At 28.5% G+C, this 14,282-nt stretch overlaps 1 protein-coding gene across 3 annotated transcripts in view; it reads left to right on the plus strand.

Annotated features, from left to right (window-relative positions):
• LOC100169328 (NFX1-type zinc finger-containing protein 1) overlaps window positions 1-14,282 on the plus strand; it is a 15,966-nt gene extending 1,684 nt beyond the window's left edge. Inside the window, exons 2-16 of one of the 3 annotated variants that reach the window (XM_029488379.1) lie at window positions 2,572-2,708; window positions 5,644-8,549; window positions 8,612-8,695; window positions 8,759-9,030; window positions 9,100-9,243; window positions 9,457-9,724; window positions 9,792-9,993; window positions 10,063-10,210; window positions 10,279-10,431; window positions 10,513-10,773; window positions 10,834-11,071; window positions 11,289-11,454; window positions 11,527-11,638; window positions 11,821-12,038; window positions 12,997-14,282. In XM_029488379.1, coding sequence (XP_029344239.1) covers window positions 5,687-8,549; window positions 8,612-8,695; window positions 8,759-9,030; window positions 9,100-9,243; window positions 9,457-9,724; window positions 9,792-9,993; window positions 10,063-10,210; window positions 10,279-10,431; window positions 10,513-10,773; window positions 10,834-11,071; window positions 11,289-11,454; window positions 11,527-11,638; window positions 11,821-12,038; window positions 12,997-14,065 — 6,198 coding nt within the window. In that variant the 5' untranslated portion in view covers window positions 2,572-2,708; window positions 5,644-5,686 and the 3' untranslated portion in view covers window positions 14,066-14,282. The remainder of the gene's footprint in view (window positions 1-2,571; window positions 2,709-5,643; window positions 8,550-8,611; window positions 8,696-8,758; window positions 9,031-9,099; window positions 9,244-9,456; window positions 9,725-9,791; window positions 9,994-10,062; window positions 10,211-10,278; window positions 10,432-10,512; window positions 10,774-10,833; window positions 11,072-11,288; window positions 11,455-11,526; window positions 11,639-11,820; window positions 12,039-12,996) is intronic. The other 2 variants (XM_029488380.1, XM_001949935.5) reach the window with 2 other exon arrangements.

Genomic DNA, 14,282 nt, shown 5'->3' on the forward strand with positions numbered 1-14,282 from the left:
AATATTTGAACTTTAGATGCTTATAAAAAAAAATGTGACTGGATTTTTAATTTTTTTCATCCATCTTTGAAACGATATAATAGGAACCTTCTATTAAATTTTCAAGCTTTTTTAAACAACAAATAAAATTTTATTGATATTTATGAAAAAAAAAAAAATCAAAAAAAATTGAAACTACAAATGTCCGTAAACAGCTTAAAATAAGTCAAAATATTTGGAAAATGTTATGGTGTATAGAAAATGCTAACACTCAGTCAAAATTGTATGTACCTACGGTCATTTGTTTTAGAGTTGCACTAACAACCAAAATCGATTTTCTCGAAAACAGATTTTGCGTAAAAATTCCTGTTTTTCATTAATTTTTCTTTTGTTTTTCACGTCACTTTTGAAAACTACTGGGAAACTTTTGACCCCCCAAAGTACCTACTAGATTCACTTTCCTATCAGAAAAGATACTGTTGAAGAAGATCCAAGTACTTTTACTGTCCTAAAAGGTGATGACAGACACAAAAATAAAAAATAAATAAAAAAAAAACTCAGCATTGTAAAATCAATACATTCATCGTCCCACTCGGAATCTAAAATAGTAGGAAAATTGATCTCGAATAAATTTAACAACAAATATAAATCTGTTTTCAGAGTTTTTATCGTTTTACTTGATTAATCAGTACGTTGAAATTAATAGAATATAAATCAACGTCTCTACCTATATAATATCATAATATGTTACGTGTGTGTTGGACAAAATCGAAAATCACCGAAAATCACCTCTTCCCAGTTACAATTTAAATCTAAAAACAATATTCCATAAAAAAATGTCAATAGCCAATAATAAATGTTGGTCTAATCGGTAAAACAGGAAGTCAATTGACATGCATAATAATTGTTATTCGAGCAGAATTAAAGACGATAAACTTTATCAAACAAGTATAATTAAATATCGATATCACCCGTGTACTTAAAATAACGTACTGATCAAACTAATGGTGTACCTATGATGTGTACCTCAATTCATAATCTTTTTAATAGACAATAAAAGATAAGAAAACATGTCCAATATATAAGATTACTTTTGTACTTTTATACTTTGTGGCCCGCTTGAAGATAATTGCTTACCAAAGTGGCCCGCCAAAGGAAAAAGGTTGGGCATCACTGCGATAAAGCATAACACTTGACCTTGAGGCCAATATTTGAGTCCAATATTCGGTAGACTATCTACATTCTACATAAACATTAAACATAATAATATAATATTATTACATCATTGTGTTATTGTTTATAGTTATTATATTCGTAAATTCTTTGTCCTAGGCACTGGTGGGCGTGGGCCGTAGTTGTGAATATTATACTATAATTAATATAGTCAGTGTTCATTAGACTCTGAAACCAGATTAGGGCTCGTCAGGCTGATTGTCTGGATGAGCCGGTGTATACCAAAGGTTCTGAAACAGTCAAACTTTGTACTAAGTACGCATACTGATGATACGCAGAAGACTACGACGTGATGACTGGTCCGAGAAATCGGGTCTTGGCCCGTGGGCATTTTTCCATAATGCTCTCCATTGGCTCCATTCCAGGCCCGTAGGCGCAATTGAGTGGTGGTTTTGGAGGGGTGCTTAGCTCCCCCAAATATTTATCTAGTCTCCACATAATAGGTAGGTACAGGTACAAATTATGTTTAATATCATCAATATGAACATTTTCTTCAATTTTAACCAAGCAATTTTCGCAACAAGCTATTTTTCTTATCACTGAATATCATAATTTATAACGAGTTGGTCAAATAATAAAATGTCGATGAATTTGAGGTTTTTTTTAATTTTAAAAATTCGTCTTTTGTCTATATTGTATTTTTAGTAAATAAATAAATGGTGTGTACAATTATAAAGACGTGTATAAGTAGGCTAAAAATAGAATGCCCAATGATTCGATGAGATGTTCGCGGGGTCAGAAAAACTTCCTCTTTCCATTGAAATTTGAAAATATCACTGCTATAAGCAGTAATGACACATTCTGAATGGTCCTAAAAAGTAAAAACAACCCCTGACATCAACTATTCGTATTATTGCTATAGCAGTAATATTTGGCAACTGTCCATCAAAGTGTATAAATAATGTAGTTGGTTGTAGGTACCTACAAGCAAAAATTGGCGGAGAATCTCGGGTTTTTACGTAAAATAATTGTTTAAATAATCAGAATTCTGAGGTCTGGGTAACGTTTCGTCTGTCATCATCCCCTCCCGTGACGAAATCCCGGTGGCCGACACTGTCTAGACCACCGTGATTACATTCTGTTTTCGCTGCAATCTAGCACTCTGCAACGGTGCAACTGGTGGGGTGTATAACGATGAGATGAATATAAGTATATTGATTATTGGTCAGCAGTCAGCAGTACTTCACCGGTCGCCAGTAGCCAGTCAGCAATAATTATTATTTTCTGATGTCATATTCATATAGTCATTACTCATTAGTATTCTTGCCTATGCATATTATAGTCTGTATTCATAGTGGTCATTGTGTGACAGTGCAGAGTATAGACGTATAGTGTATTATAAATTAATATAATTATTAGTGTCTACAGCTATGGTGGTCGATCAATGATTCAAATGGTTAATGACATTTTTTTCCTCATCAATCACACAGCCTTGTATTGTTTTACTAGTGTTTTGTGTACCTACCTTTAGACATCAACTATCCGCGATGAAGTAGGTATGTAAATAGCCTATTGTTAGTATTATTATGCTGTAAGAATATACCTATTCTAAATAATGGGAGGGAGGCTACAGAGTTTTTTTGTAAAATCATTTTTAAATATTAATTTTTATATAGGCTAAAATAAACACGGTCAATGGGGGGGGGGGGGGGGTTAGGTTAGGTTCTGCTTGCTCATAACTCTTGGTTTTAGATCCCAAAACTGTCTCCTTATAATAGTATACTTATAATAGTGTTCAATATTATATTCATTACTTACTATAATATCAAATCAAGAGTCCGACCAGAGAAGCCCATTTGTCAACCTTTTTATATACTATAAATATAAAAATAAAAAAAGATATGTGCCATAAAAAACACTCAGGTATTCATAATTTAAAATTTTACAATAAAATATGTATTAGGTAGTGTACTACTTAACATAAATTCAGAAAACTAATGCTTTCTTATATTTAGTTTAAATTCAAACAGTATTAAATAAATAATAATACAATTAAGTATGATTAAAATATTGTTATATGTTAAATAAATGTCATAAATAGGTACTTAGGATCACAAATGGACACCTAGTCTTAATTCTTACAAAGAATACATAACATTTAATAAAGGCCTATTGCCTAAAATTATGGTATGTGGTAATGAACGTAGTAGGATGTTAAAAAATGTAGATAATAATTTTTATAAAAAGAAAATATTTGGAAAATTAATGGTACTGTTTTTTCTGATACTAATAACTCATAATTAAATAAAAACAAAACTAACTAAATATTTATGTAGGTAATCAGTATGAATAATTTAAATAACTGCTATTAGATCAATAATTTAATCAATAAAATATAAGATAAAACTGAACTATGATGCAATATTTGTTTTAAAAATAAAACTAAAATTGGTATATGTATATAAAATATATAATATAATATTATGTTATATTATAATGAAGCTATTGGACCCAGCAAAACATCTCTGCATTTATCTAAAAATGTCAATATGGTTATAGTAAAAACCGAGCAATATGAATCATTTATAACAGTATAACACACAAGTATTTGAATAATTAAAAAAGCAAATAAGTGGGTGTCTACTATATAGTACGTTAGAAGTGGGTGCCTCTCTGCTGTACAGTAGGCTACAAGTGGGTCCTATAATAGATGGTGTTAAATTTGAACTCAATGTTACAATATTATTGTATACAAAAAACAATTTCTGAACGGAGACAGTTTGTCAGCCTTGGATATTTAATATAATACTTATATTATTATTATTAATAAGGTAACCGAGTAAGTAGAATTAATATCATATTTCAATATTTCTATATAACAATATAATGAGAAATTTCAAGTACTGACGAATAATATTTTTAAAATATAACACAAAACTAAAATCTTTCTTCTTTGTTTAAACTTTGTCCAAATTTGAACATAAAATAACCGAGTTAATATTTTTTAGATTTTTTAGTTACAGAATTAACTACTTACACTAAGGTTGCACACCTTGTTTTACATTTTCAATCCTTATAATCCTAATATTTCCAATTGAAAGGGAGGCCTTGTATTAATTTTTCACACTTTTTGATCTAACAATTAATTTTATTGACATTTATAGAAAAAAAGACCAAAAAAATTGAAATTTGAAAGCCATAAACAACTTAAAATGAGTCAAAATATTTGAAATTTGTATCAAGTATGTATAGGAATTGAATTTAATAAATATATGGTGTACATTTCAAGTATTAACAGCATATACTAACTATGATTAACAGTTATTCACTTTTGAATTACAACAAAATAAGAAAATCGCTACATGATAAATTAAGTGAATATTTAATGTTGTAAACATTTTAACTTCAGGCGCTCATAAAAAATTTCATACATTACAGTAGACATTTTTTTTTTTTTATAAAGGTAGACAAACACAAGGAATCTTGAATTAAATTTTAAAATCTTAGATTTAAAAAAAAAAAATGTTAAATGAATTTCTAAAAAAATAATTTCCAAATTTTCGTGATTTTTACATATTTTTCAACATTTGTACTTTAAATGCTTATAAAAAAAAATTGTGACTGTACTTTTAATATTTTTAACTGCCATAGTAGCAATATATTTTGGGCCTTGTATTAAATTTTCAAGATTTTTGACCTAACAAATACAATTTTATAGGTATTTATAGAAAAATGTAAAAAAATAGGAATCCTTAAATGTCTGTAAACTCTTCAAAACAAGTCGAAATATTTGGAAAATGTTATGGTGTAAAGAAAATGCTAATAGATATAAACATTCAGTGAAAACTTCATATACCTACGGTAATTTCTATTAGAGTTAAACCGAAATCCAAAATCGATTTTGTTGAAAACAGATCTTGTGGTATTTGTTTTTGGCGCTTTTGGAAACTACTGGGTAATTTTTACTTCTGACCCCCAAAGTACCAACTAGATTTACCTTCCTATTAGAAAAGATGCTATTGAAGAAAATCTAAGCATTTTTACTGCCCTAAAAGATGATGACAGACACAAATAAAAATAAATAAATAAATAAAAAAAAAAAAAACAGCAATTAAAAAATATAAATTAAAACAGTTAAAAAATATGTCGTCGCCGTCGTGCAAAAAGTGTAATTTGAACTTTGTTGGGAAATCACAATTGAATATTCATAATGGTCGGGAAAATTAAACACTTAGTCAAAATACAACAGTTCATAACTTGGTATATATTTAACATTTTCACTTGGTCGTTTTTTTCTATATTTGAAGGAGGACTATGGTAACTATTTGGCCATATTATTTCACTTGGTCACTTTTTGCACTTAGACACTTTTTGCACGACGGCGACGATGTAGAAAATAATGTAGGTATTTTTTCTAAAAAAAATGATTTATTCAAATATAGATAGTTTAAAATCTTGAATTTAATATTTTCTATATTTATACCATAACAGGATACAAATGTAACCTCACAATCAGCCAAAGATTGAAAAAATAATGTATAATAATAGATATACAAACCAAAATGACCGAGGTCAAAATAACCAGCATAGAAGATTCAGAACAAATCCATCAGTAAATGCAGAAAACGATAAATTTGATTTTAAGTCATCTAAGCAAACTGAACGGTCACAGCCCAGTAGTTCTAATACAAAAGAACAATGGAGAAAACAACAGAAATCACCAAATAGACAAGAACGATGGGGAAAAAATCAAAATTTTGGAAATAGACAAGAAAATTGGAGACCACAATATAATTCAGAAAATAGACAAGAACAATTAAATTTCAAACAAAACTCTGAAAATAGACAAGATAGATGGGGAGGAAAAAAAATTGAGCAAAATGAGTATCCTGATAATGGCACTACTGAAAATAAAATTATAAACAAGTATAGTTTTGGATTTAAACGCCTCGAAGAATTATGTAGCAAGGACCCATCTGAGATTGTATTTGTGATGTCAAATAAAGTTAATGGATTCATGGACTTATTTAAACAAAATAAAGAACCAGATTGGATTTTTTTGCTTATGAAAGTATCGGCTAAGATTTGTTCTACTGAATTAATACAAAGCAAAACATTCTTACTAACAGAACTTATATGTAATCAATTTTTTGATCACCTAAAAACATATATATTGAGTACACCAACAGAAAAAAACTTAAATCGATGCAACAATATGAATATATTTTATGAAGATTGTTTAGTTGTGTTTCTATCAATAACTACATTATTTCCAAAAACAGCAGAAGAAAAATTAAAGGAAATCATAGTAAGTAGTAATATTGCTTTAAATGGTATTAAAAGTTATTGTAATCATATAAAAATTAATAAAACTACAGTAGTTAAAATGAATGAATTGCTAGATAAACTCAACGCTACTGTCTTAACAGAGGAATTGAAATTAAAAGAAAAATTAGTTATTGAAAATATTGCCCAACTCATGCCTCCACCTGAAAATTTTAGAGAACTAACTGTATATCCAACCGCAATTGATCTTGAATGTGGAGAACGATTTTTACGACCTAATATCTCCAAAGGAGCTTATCAGAATGTTGAACACTATTTAGACGTTCAATTTCGTCTTTTACGTGAAGATTTTATTGCTCCTCTAAGAGAAGGTATACAATTTTATAAAGAAACAATAAATGATGAACGTCAACATCAGCGTCGAAAAAAGATTAATAATATCCGTATATATTGTGACATTGAATTTGAAAAAAAAGGTGAATTTGTTCGTGATAAATATGGTTATCTAGTAAACTTCGACAAAAAAAAAAAATTAAGAATCAACTGGGAAATGGCAAAACGATTTATGTATGGATCTTTATTACTGTTTTCCGAAAATCATTTTAAAACTTTTTTTTTGGGCATTGTTTTGGAGCGAAAGATTGAACTTTTGACACAAGGTAAATTAATTGTGGAATTATTAGAAGATGAAAAACCTATATTTAATACATCTCTTACTATGGTAGAGAGTGAAGTGTTTTTTGAACCTTATAAATGTTCAATGGAAGTTCTTAAAAATATTAATAGTCATAGTTTCCCTATGGAAAAGTATATAATATCAGCTTGTAATAAAATAGACTATCCATATTATATTGACATGTTACCTGAACTCACTTACTATGAAATTGATAAACTAGCCAAATTCCAAGTACTGAGTCAAAATCAATGGCCTACTAAAGAACAGCTAGGACTTGATGAAATGCAATTTGGAGCATTTAGAGCGGCGTTGACACATGAATTTACAGTTATTCAAGGGCCACCGGGTACTGGAAAAACGTTCATTGGATTGAAAATTATGAAAACAATTATTAATAATTTATACGACAAGCCATTTCTTACCAAACCAATTTTAGTTGTATGTTACACAAATCATGCTTTAGATCAGTTTATGGAAGGTATATTGAGTTTCACAAACAAAGTTATAAGAATTGGAGGTCAATCTAAGTCAGAAATAATAGAAAAATATAGTTTAAGGAATATATCTCGTATGTACAGAAGATCCATAACAACTAATAGAGGTCTTCAGAATATTGGCGATCAAGTCAAAACTACTATGGAGAACATAAAATATTTTAAGAAATGTAGTGAAGTTGTATCATATAATGCCGGGATATTAGAATTATCATTGTTGAAAAATGGTATGCCCAAACAATATCATAATTTTTTTAAAACTACTTTGGACCTTCTATCTTGGTTATTTCAAGATTTTGATTATTTTAGTGTAGATCCAATTGGGTTTATAACTGGAATTAGCAATGAGTTGATTAATAGGGTTTATAATTCAGAACAATTGTTAGAAATTAAAAATGAAGTGGTTGAAGATGATGATGAAGAAAAGCGATATGAACCAGATTACTTAGATCTAGAACATAACAATAAAGATATTGTAATTTATAGTATAACATTAGACGACATAAAAAATGCTTGCAAAGAACTACTTGAGGAGAGTATGCGATTAGAGAATCTATCAAATAAAAGTGTACATTTTTTTAATGAATCTGAAGAAGCCAAATTCAATTTTGGTGTAATGGAAAAAGTACATGATTATTTTGAATACATGTTGAATTTAATTGATACTGATATTGAACTACCACGAACAATAAAAGATATATACGTGTTAAATATGAGACAAAGATGGTCTTTATATTTTAGTTGGGTAAAAGAAACAAAAGAGATGTTCAATCCCAAAATAATAGATTATGAACAAAAGTATACTCAAGTTTATAAGCAATATGCTGAATTAAGAGAATTGGAAAATGTAGAGCTTCTAAATAAGATGCATGTAATAGCATTAACTACTACTGGTGCTGCTAAACACAGAATAATGTTAGAAGGATTAGAGTCACCTATTGGTAAACATTTAAATGTTAAATTACTGTTTTAAACAAAATTAATTGTTGACATTAACTTTCAGTGGTCGTTGAAGAAGCTGCCGAAGTTTTGGAGGCACACATTGTCTCTTCTTTAACAAGTCACTGCCAACATCTAATATTAATAGGTAGATTCTTATAATTTACCATATAAAAAAAAATGTATAAGTTCATAATTTTTCATTTTAAAGGTGACCATAAGCAACTACGTCCTAGTAATGCAGTTTACAAATTGGCAAAAGATTTTAATTTTGATATTTCATTATTTGAACGTATGGTCAATAATGAAGTTCCTTGTTACACGTTGGGCGAACAACATAGAATGCGCCCTGAAATTGCATCTCTAATAACTCCATCAATATACAATGAATTGAAAAATCATATTTCAGTTCACAATAGAGAACACATTCGTGGTGTTACCAAAGATGTATTCTTCCTAAATCATAATTTATATGAAAACGAAGTATGTCATATCTGAGGCTGTATTTTATTATGGTGTTATTCAATTAATACAATTTGTTTTTCCATTTAGGTTGAGGAAATTTCAAGCAAAAGTAATGATCATGAAGCTAGATTTTTAATTATGTTTGCTAGACATTTAATATTACAAGGATACAAAACTGACCAAGTGACAATATTAACGACTTACAGTGGTCAATTATTTCAAATTCGTTCAGTAAGTGAACATACTTTTCAAAATTAATGTTTGTATGTTTTGATTACAATAATAATTATTTTTTTTTTTTTAATTACAATATAAATTTAAATATTTATTATAAATGTATAAATTAGTATTCAAAGTATTAATAATATAATTTTGTCATTATTTATTTAGAAGTATAAAATATTAAAGTATGAATTATTCATTATTTAATAAATTTTAATATAGTTAAGAAAAAAACATGCAATATTAGAAGGGATGAAAATCACGGTGGTAGATAATTATCAAGGAGAAGAAAGTGACATAATTTTGCTATCATTAGTTAGAAGCAATGAAAAGGGAAATGTAGGATTTTTGAAAACTGAGAACAGAATATGTGTTGCTTTATCAAGAGCCAAGTATGGACTTTACATAATGGGGAACATGGATAATTTGTACAATTCTGGAAATTTGTGGAAACAAATAAAAGAAACATTAGTAAATCAGGGTTCATATGGTAAAAATATATTATTTATTAATATTATTTAGATAAATTCTAAATTATTAACATGTTTTGTTTTAAGGTGATGAATTGACTTTAGAATGTGCTGTTCATTCTGGTATTATGACAAAGGTTGCAAAAAGTGAAGATTTTAATATTATTATGGAAGGTGGTTGTTCCATGTTGTGTAAATCGTTGCTATTGTGTGGTCATTATTGTTCAAGTGTATGTCATTCTTATGACCGTGATCATTTAGAATTGAAATGCAGGGAACCGTGTAACAAGTAAAATTATATATATATATATTTTTAAAGATGATTTCAGTATTAATTTAATGTATTAATGTATAATAGGTTCTGTGATTATAACCATCCTTGTAAAAAAACGTGTTACATGGATTGTGGAGATTGTCTTGTGCTATTGAACAAAGAGTTACCGTGTGGTCACGAATTAACATTACGATGTTTTGTTGATGTTCTTACATATCCGTGTGAAGAAATGGTAGGATTTATTATAATTTTTCCTTAATGTATTTCTCCCCTTAAATAATTGTCCGTAATAAAATTTAGGTAAAAGTTTTCCTAGAAATATGTGGTCATACAATTTTTAAAAAATGTCATGACAAAAAACCCATCTGTTCATATAAATGTATAGATCGATTAGATTGTGGTCATGCTTGTGAAAAAAATTGCCACAAGGATGATGATCCAGATCATGAAGAGGTAGTTGTTGAATATATAAAGTGTTTTATATTATATGAATTATATTATAATAATTTTATAATTTTATAAATTTATCCACAGTATAAATGCTTAAAACCTTGTGCAAATATAAACAAAATGTGCTCTCTAAGTCACAAATGTCAAAAGATGTGCTATGAAGACTGCTCATTGTGTACTGTTAAAATTAAGAAAGTTTTGCCTTGTGGACACACAAAGAATGATGTACCTTGTGGATTAAATATTAATGACATTAAATGTATTCTTCCATGTACCCGTAAATTAGCATGTGTCCATAAATGTCAATCTAAATGCTATGAAAAATGTAAACCTTGTGAAAATCAAGTAAGTTAGATATTTTTATTGTGTCCTTCTGTTTTGTTTATTAAACTTATTTATTTTCAGGTAGTAAAAGTTATACCAGACTGTGGCCATTCAATTACAATGAAATGTAAAACTTTACCAGAACGTAAACTTTGCACTAAGAAATGTAACCGAATTTTAGCTTGTGGGCATATGTGTAAGAATTTATGTGCAGAAGAATGTACAACTAAAGATTGTGAGGAAATAGTGTTGCAAAAAAATAGTAAACTTGCTTGTGGCCATAACCAAGTTTGGGTTTTATGTTGTGACAAAGATAAAGGTAATTTTTGTTTGTTATCTTATTATTTTTATTTGTAACATTTTTTTTTTAAATTTTTTAACGAGCACATTTCATGATTTTTCTTTTATATTGTTTTTAAAGCACTTATTACCATTTTACATTTATATTAGTATGTCACAATGAATTTATTATAGTACTGATTTTGGTTAGTAATACTTCTATTTAGTAAATTAAAAATTAAAATAATATTTTATAGAGTTCAGACTAGACAGCCAATATCTACTTGATAAATGCCGTGAACCATGTTTACAGAAATTAAACTGTAACGATATTTGTTTGGGCACATGTGGAGAATGTAAACAAGGACGCATACATGTACCATGTAGTGAAATTTGTAACAAGATAAACCCATGCAATCATACGTATGTAATTAGTTTTTATTAAAATGCCATGGATTAATTTATAAACTCTTAAATAATAATTTATTTTAACAGATGTAAATTCCCTTGTAAAGAACGATGTCCACCTTGTAATCAGAAATGCATTTATTCTTGTGTGCATTCTAGATGTACTCGTCTGTGTGGTGTTCCATGTGTACGGTGCAAGGTAATAACTAATATCCCCAAAAAATAAAAATTAATGAACATCTTGTTTTTAACTTTGATTTTCATTTCCACTATCTAATGGATTTTATGTTAGTAATATTGGGTAGATAAATAAAAGTACATCCTGTTGAATATAATTGAACCTTATAATCATGATGTATATTTTGTTAATTTTATAAACAGGAAAAATGTGAGTGGAAGTGTCCACATTTGAAATGTACCAGAAAATGTTTTGAATTATGTAATCGCCATCCATGTTATGAGCCTTGCAAGTTCAAGTTGAATTGTGGGCATGATTGTATAGGTTTTTGCGGTGAACCGTGTCCTCCCCTATGTCGCATTTGTCAAGAAGATGAAGTTACTACAATAGTTTTTGGCAATGAAGATGAACCAAATGCAAGGTATACTGGAAGGAATTACTATGATAAATATTATATATTTTTTTCTATTACAAATTATTAATTAAGGAAGTTAATAAATTATTGTAATATTATTAGTTTAAATGAAATTCGAATTTATCTATTAATTTTTATATATTTGTTGAAGCTTATAATTCACTTTGGCATAAAATATTAAGGTTATAATATGTCATGTAATTATATCTGGCTTGAAGTCAGAATTTTTTCTAGTTTTATTTTTAAATATAACATGTGTGGAGCTTTACACACTCACCATTATAGCCATCAATCTCCATATTAATAACAACAAATATAAAATAGAACCTAAATAATATATTGTTTGCATAAATACCGTCGAGAAAGGTACTCCAACACTAAAACCACTTCACATAATTACATTATATTCTTATAATAATTAAGAGGATGTTACACCTACACTTGTTGTCCCAGTCTTACAAGTGCGTAACATAGCAAATTGTACACTCACAGAACATGTGTAGCTCCGTTAGTTTAAAAAATAGAGTGAATTGACCTCTTATAAAATGTAAAGGTGAGATTATTATCTGGGCAACTCATCAGATTTTTATTATATTTTAATTTTAAAGCGAGTTATGAATATTTCAAGGAGTATTTTAAGATGTATAAACAATTAACAATTTTAAAATACTCATAACTCGCATTAAAATATAATAAAAATCCGATAAGATTGACTAGATAATAATCTTACCTTTACATTTTATAAGAGGTCAATTCACTGTATTTTTTAAACCAACACTGCTAAATGTCTTATGTTGAGCGTACAATTTGCTATGTTACACACTTGTAAGACAAACACAACAAATGTCGGTCTAACGTCCTCTTAATAAAGATTGTCATGGAACCAATAAAACAACAAATAATAAAATATTTCCATCAGCTGGGATTTTTCTATATAATTTAATGTCAATGTGATATTTTTTAGGTTTGTTTATTTAGAAGATTGTGAACACACTATAGAATCTGAAGCTTTAACACAATGGATGAACCAAAATGATGAAGAAATATGTTTGAAACAGTGTCCGTTATGTAAAACACCAATTCTAAAAACCCAACGTTTTATGAACCAAGTAAAAGTTATATTAGAAGACATATCTAATATAAAAACGAAGCAATATGGAGAACTATCTGTAATCCGCGGCAACACAAAAACAATAATCAATTCATTAAAATCCTTGAATAATAATTTTTTTTCATATTATATTTGTGATACAAATCATAGATATCATAGAATCAAAAATTTATGGGATACATTTTGCAAGCCTTTATTAGTATCTTTGAATAATAAACGTTCAAAGTTCTCTTTACCTGCCAAGGACATTGAATCATTACATTTTGTCATTGATTTGTTTAAATCTACTTCAAAGTATAAAAATAGAATTCAAGAAATCAAAGATGTCCAAAGAAAAGAATCGATTATTAATCACTTTGATTGGATTCTTTCTGTTGCATTTACTTATGCGCAGCAGTTGTCAAATCAGCAAAAATTTGATATCAACATGGAGATGGCGCGTGGTGCAAGGATTATGAGTTTATTTGAGATCATGTCCAATACAAAATTTCAGATGGCACAAAATGATTTGTACAATTCTTATGCTGTGGAGTTAAAAGACTTAGTTGGAAATATGGAAGCTCTATTAATGTCTTGTAAAATATACACTGTTGACAGAGATACAGAAATACAAATGTTTACTGAATTAATTGATGAGAAATTTGATGGACTTGCAATTATAACTGATGAAGAAAGACAGATGATTCATGCCGCTATGTCCGTCAATTTTATAGGAGGCATTAAAGCTCAAGGGCATTGGTGTAAATGTCCGAATGGCCATATTTATTGTGTTACAGAATGTGGAGGGCCAATGCAGAAATCGGTTTGTCCTGAATGTAAAGTGGAAATTGGCGGACAGAGTCACAGACATGTTTCAGGGATTACTGTAGCATCAGAAATGGATGGCGCAAGAAATCTTATGTACCAAAGACCACAAGAATAATAAGGATACCTATTTATTCAGAAAATACTATTTTAACAGTTTAATTTTACAAAGATTCAATGTTATATTTGGATTTAATTAATTTTTTCATAATATAATTTTTTCATGTTTAAAACAATAATCTAAGGAAAATTGTGGATAAGAGCATAAGTGTGTAGTATACAAGACTACCTGCCTTTATCACTTTTAATACAATATATTGACAAATCCCAAAAAA

Source organism: Acyrthosiphon pisum, chromosome A1, assembly GCF_005508785.2.
Source record: "Acyrthosiphon pisum isolate AL4f chromosome A1, pea_aphid_22Mar2018_4r6ur, whole genome shotgun sequence".
Classification (NCBI taxonomy): Eukaryota; Metazoa; Arthropoda; class Insecta; order Hemiptera; family Aphididae; genus Acyrthosiphon; species Acyrthosiphon pisum.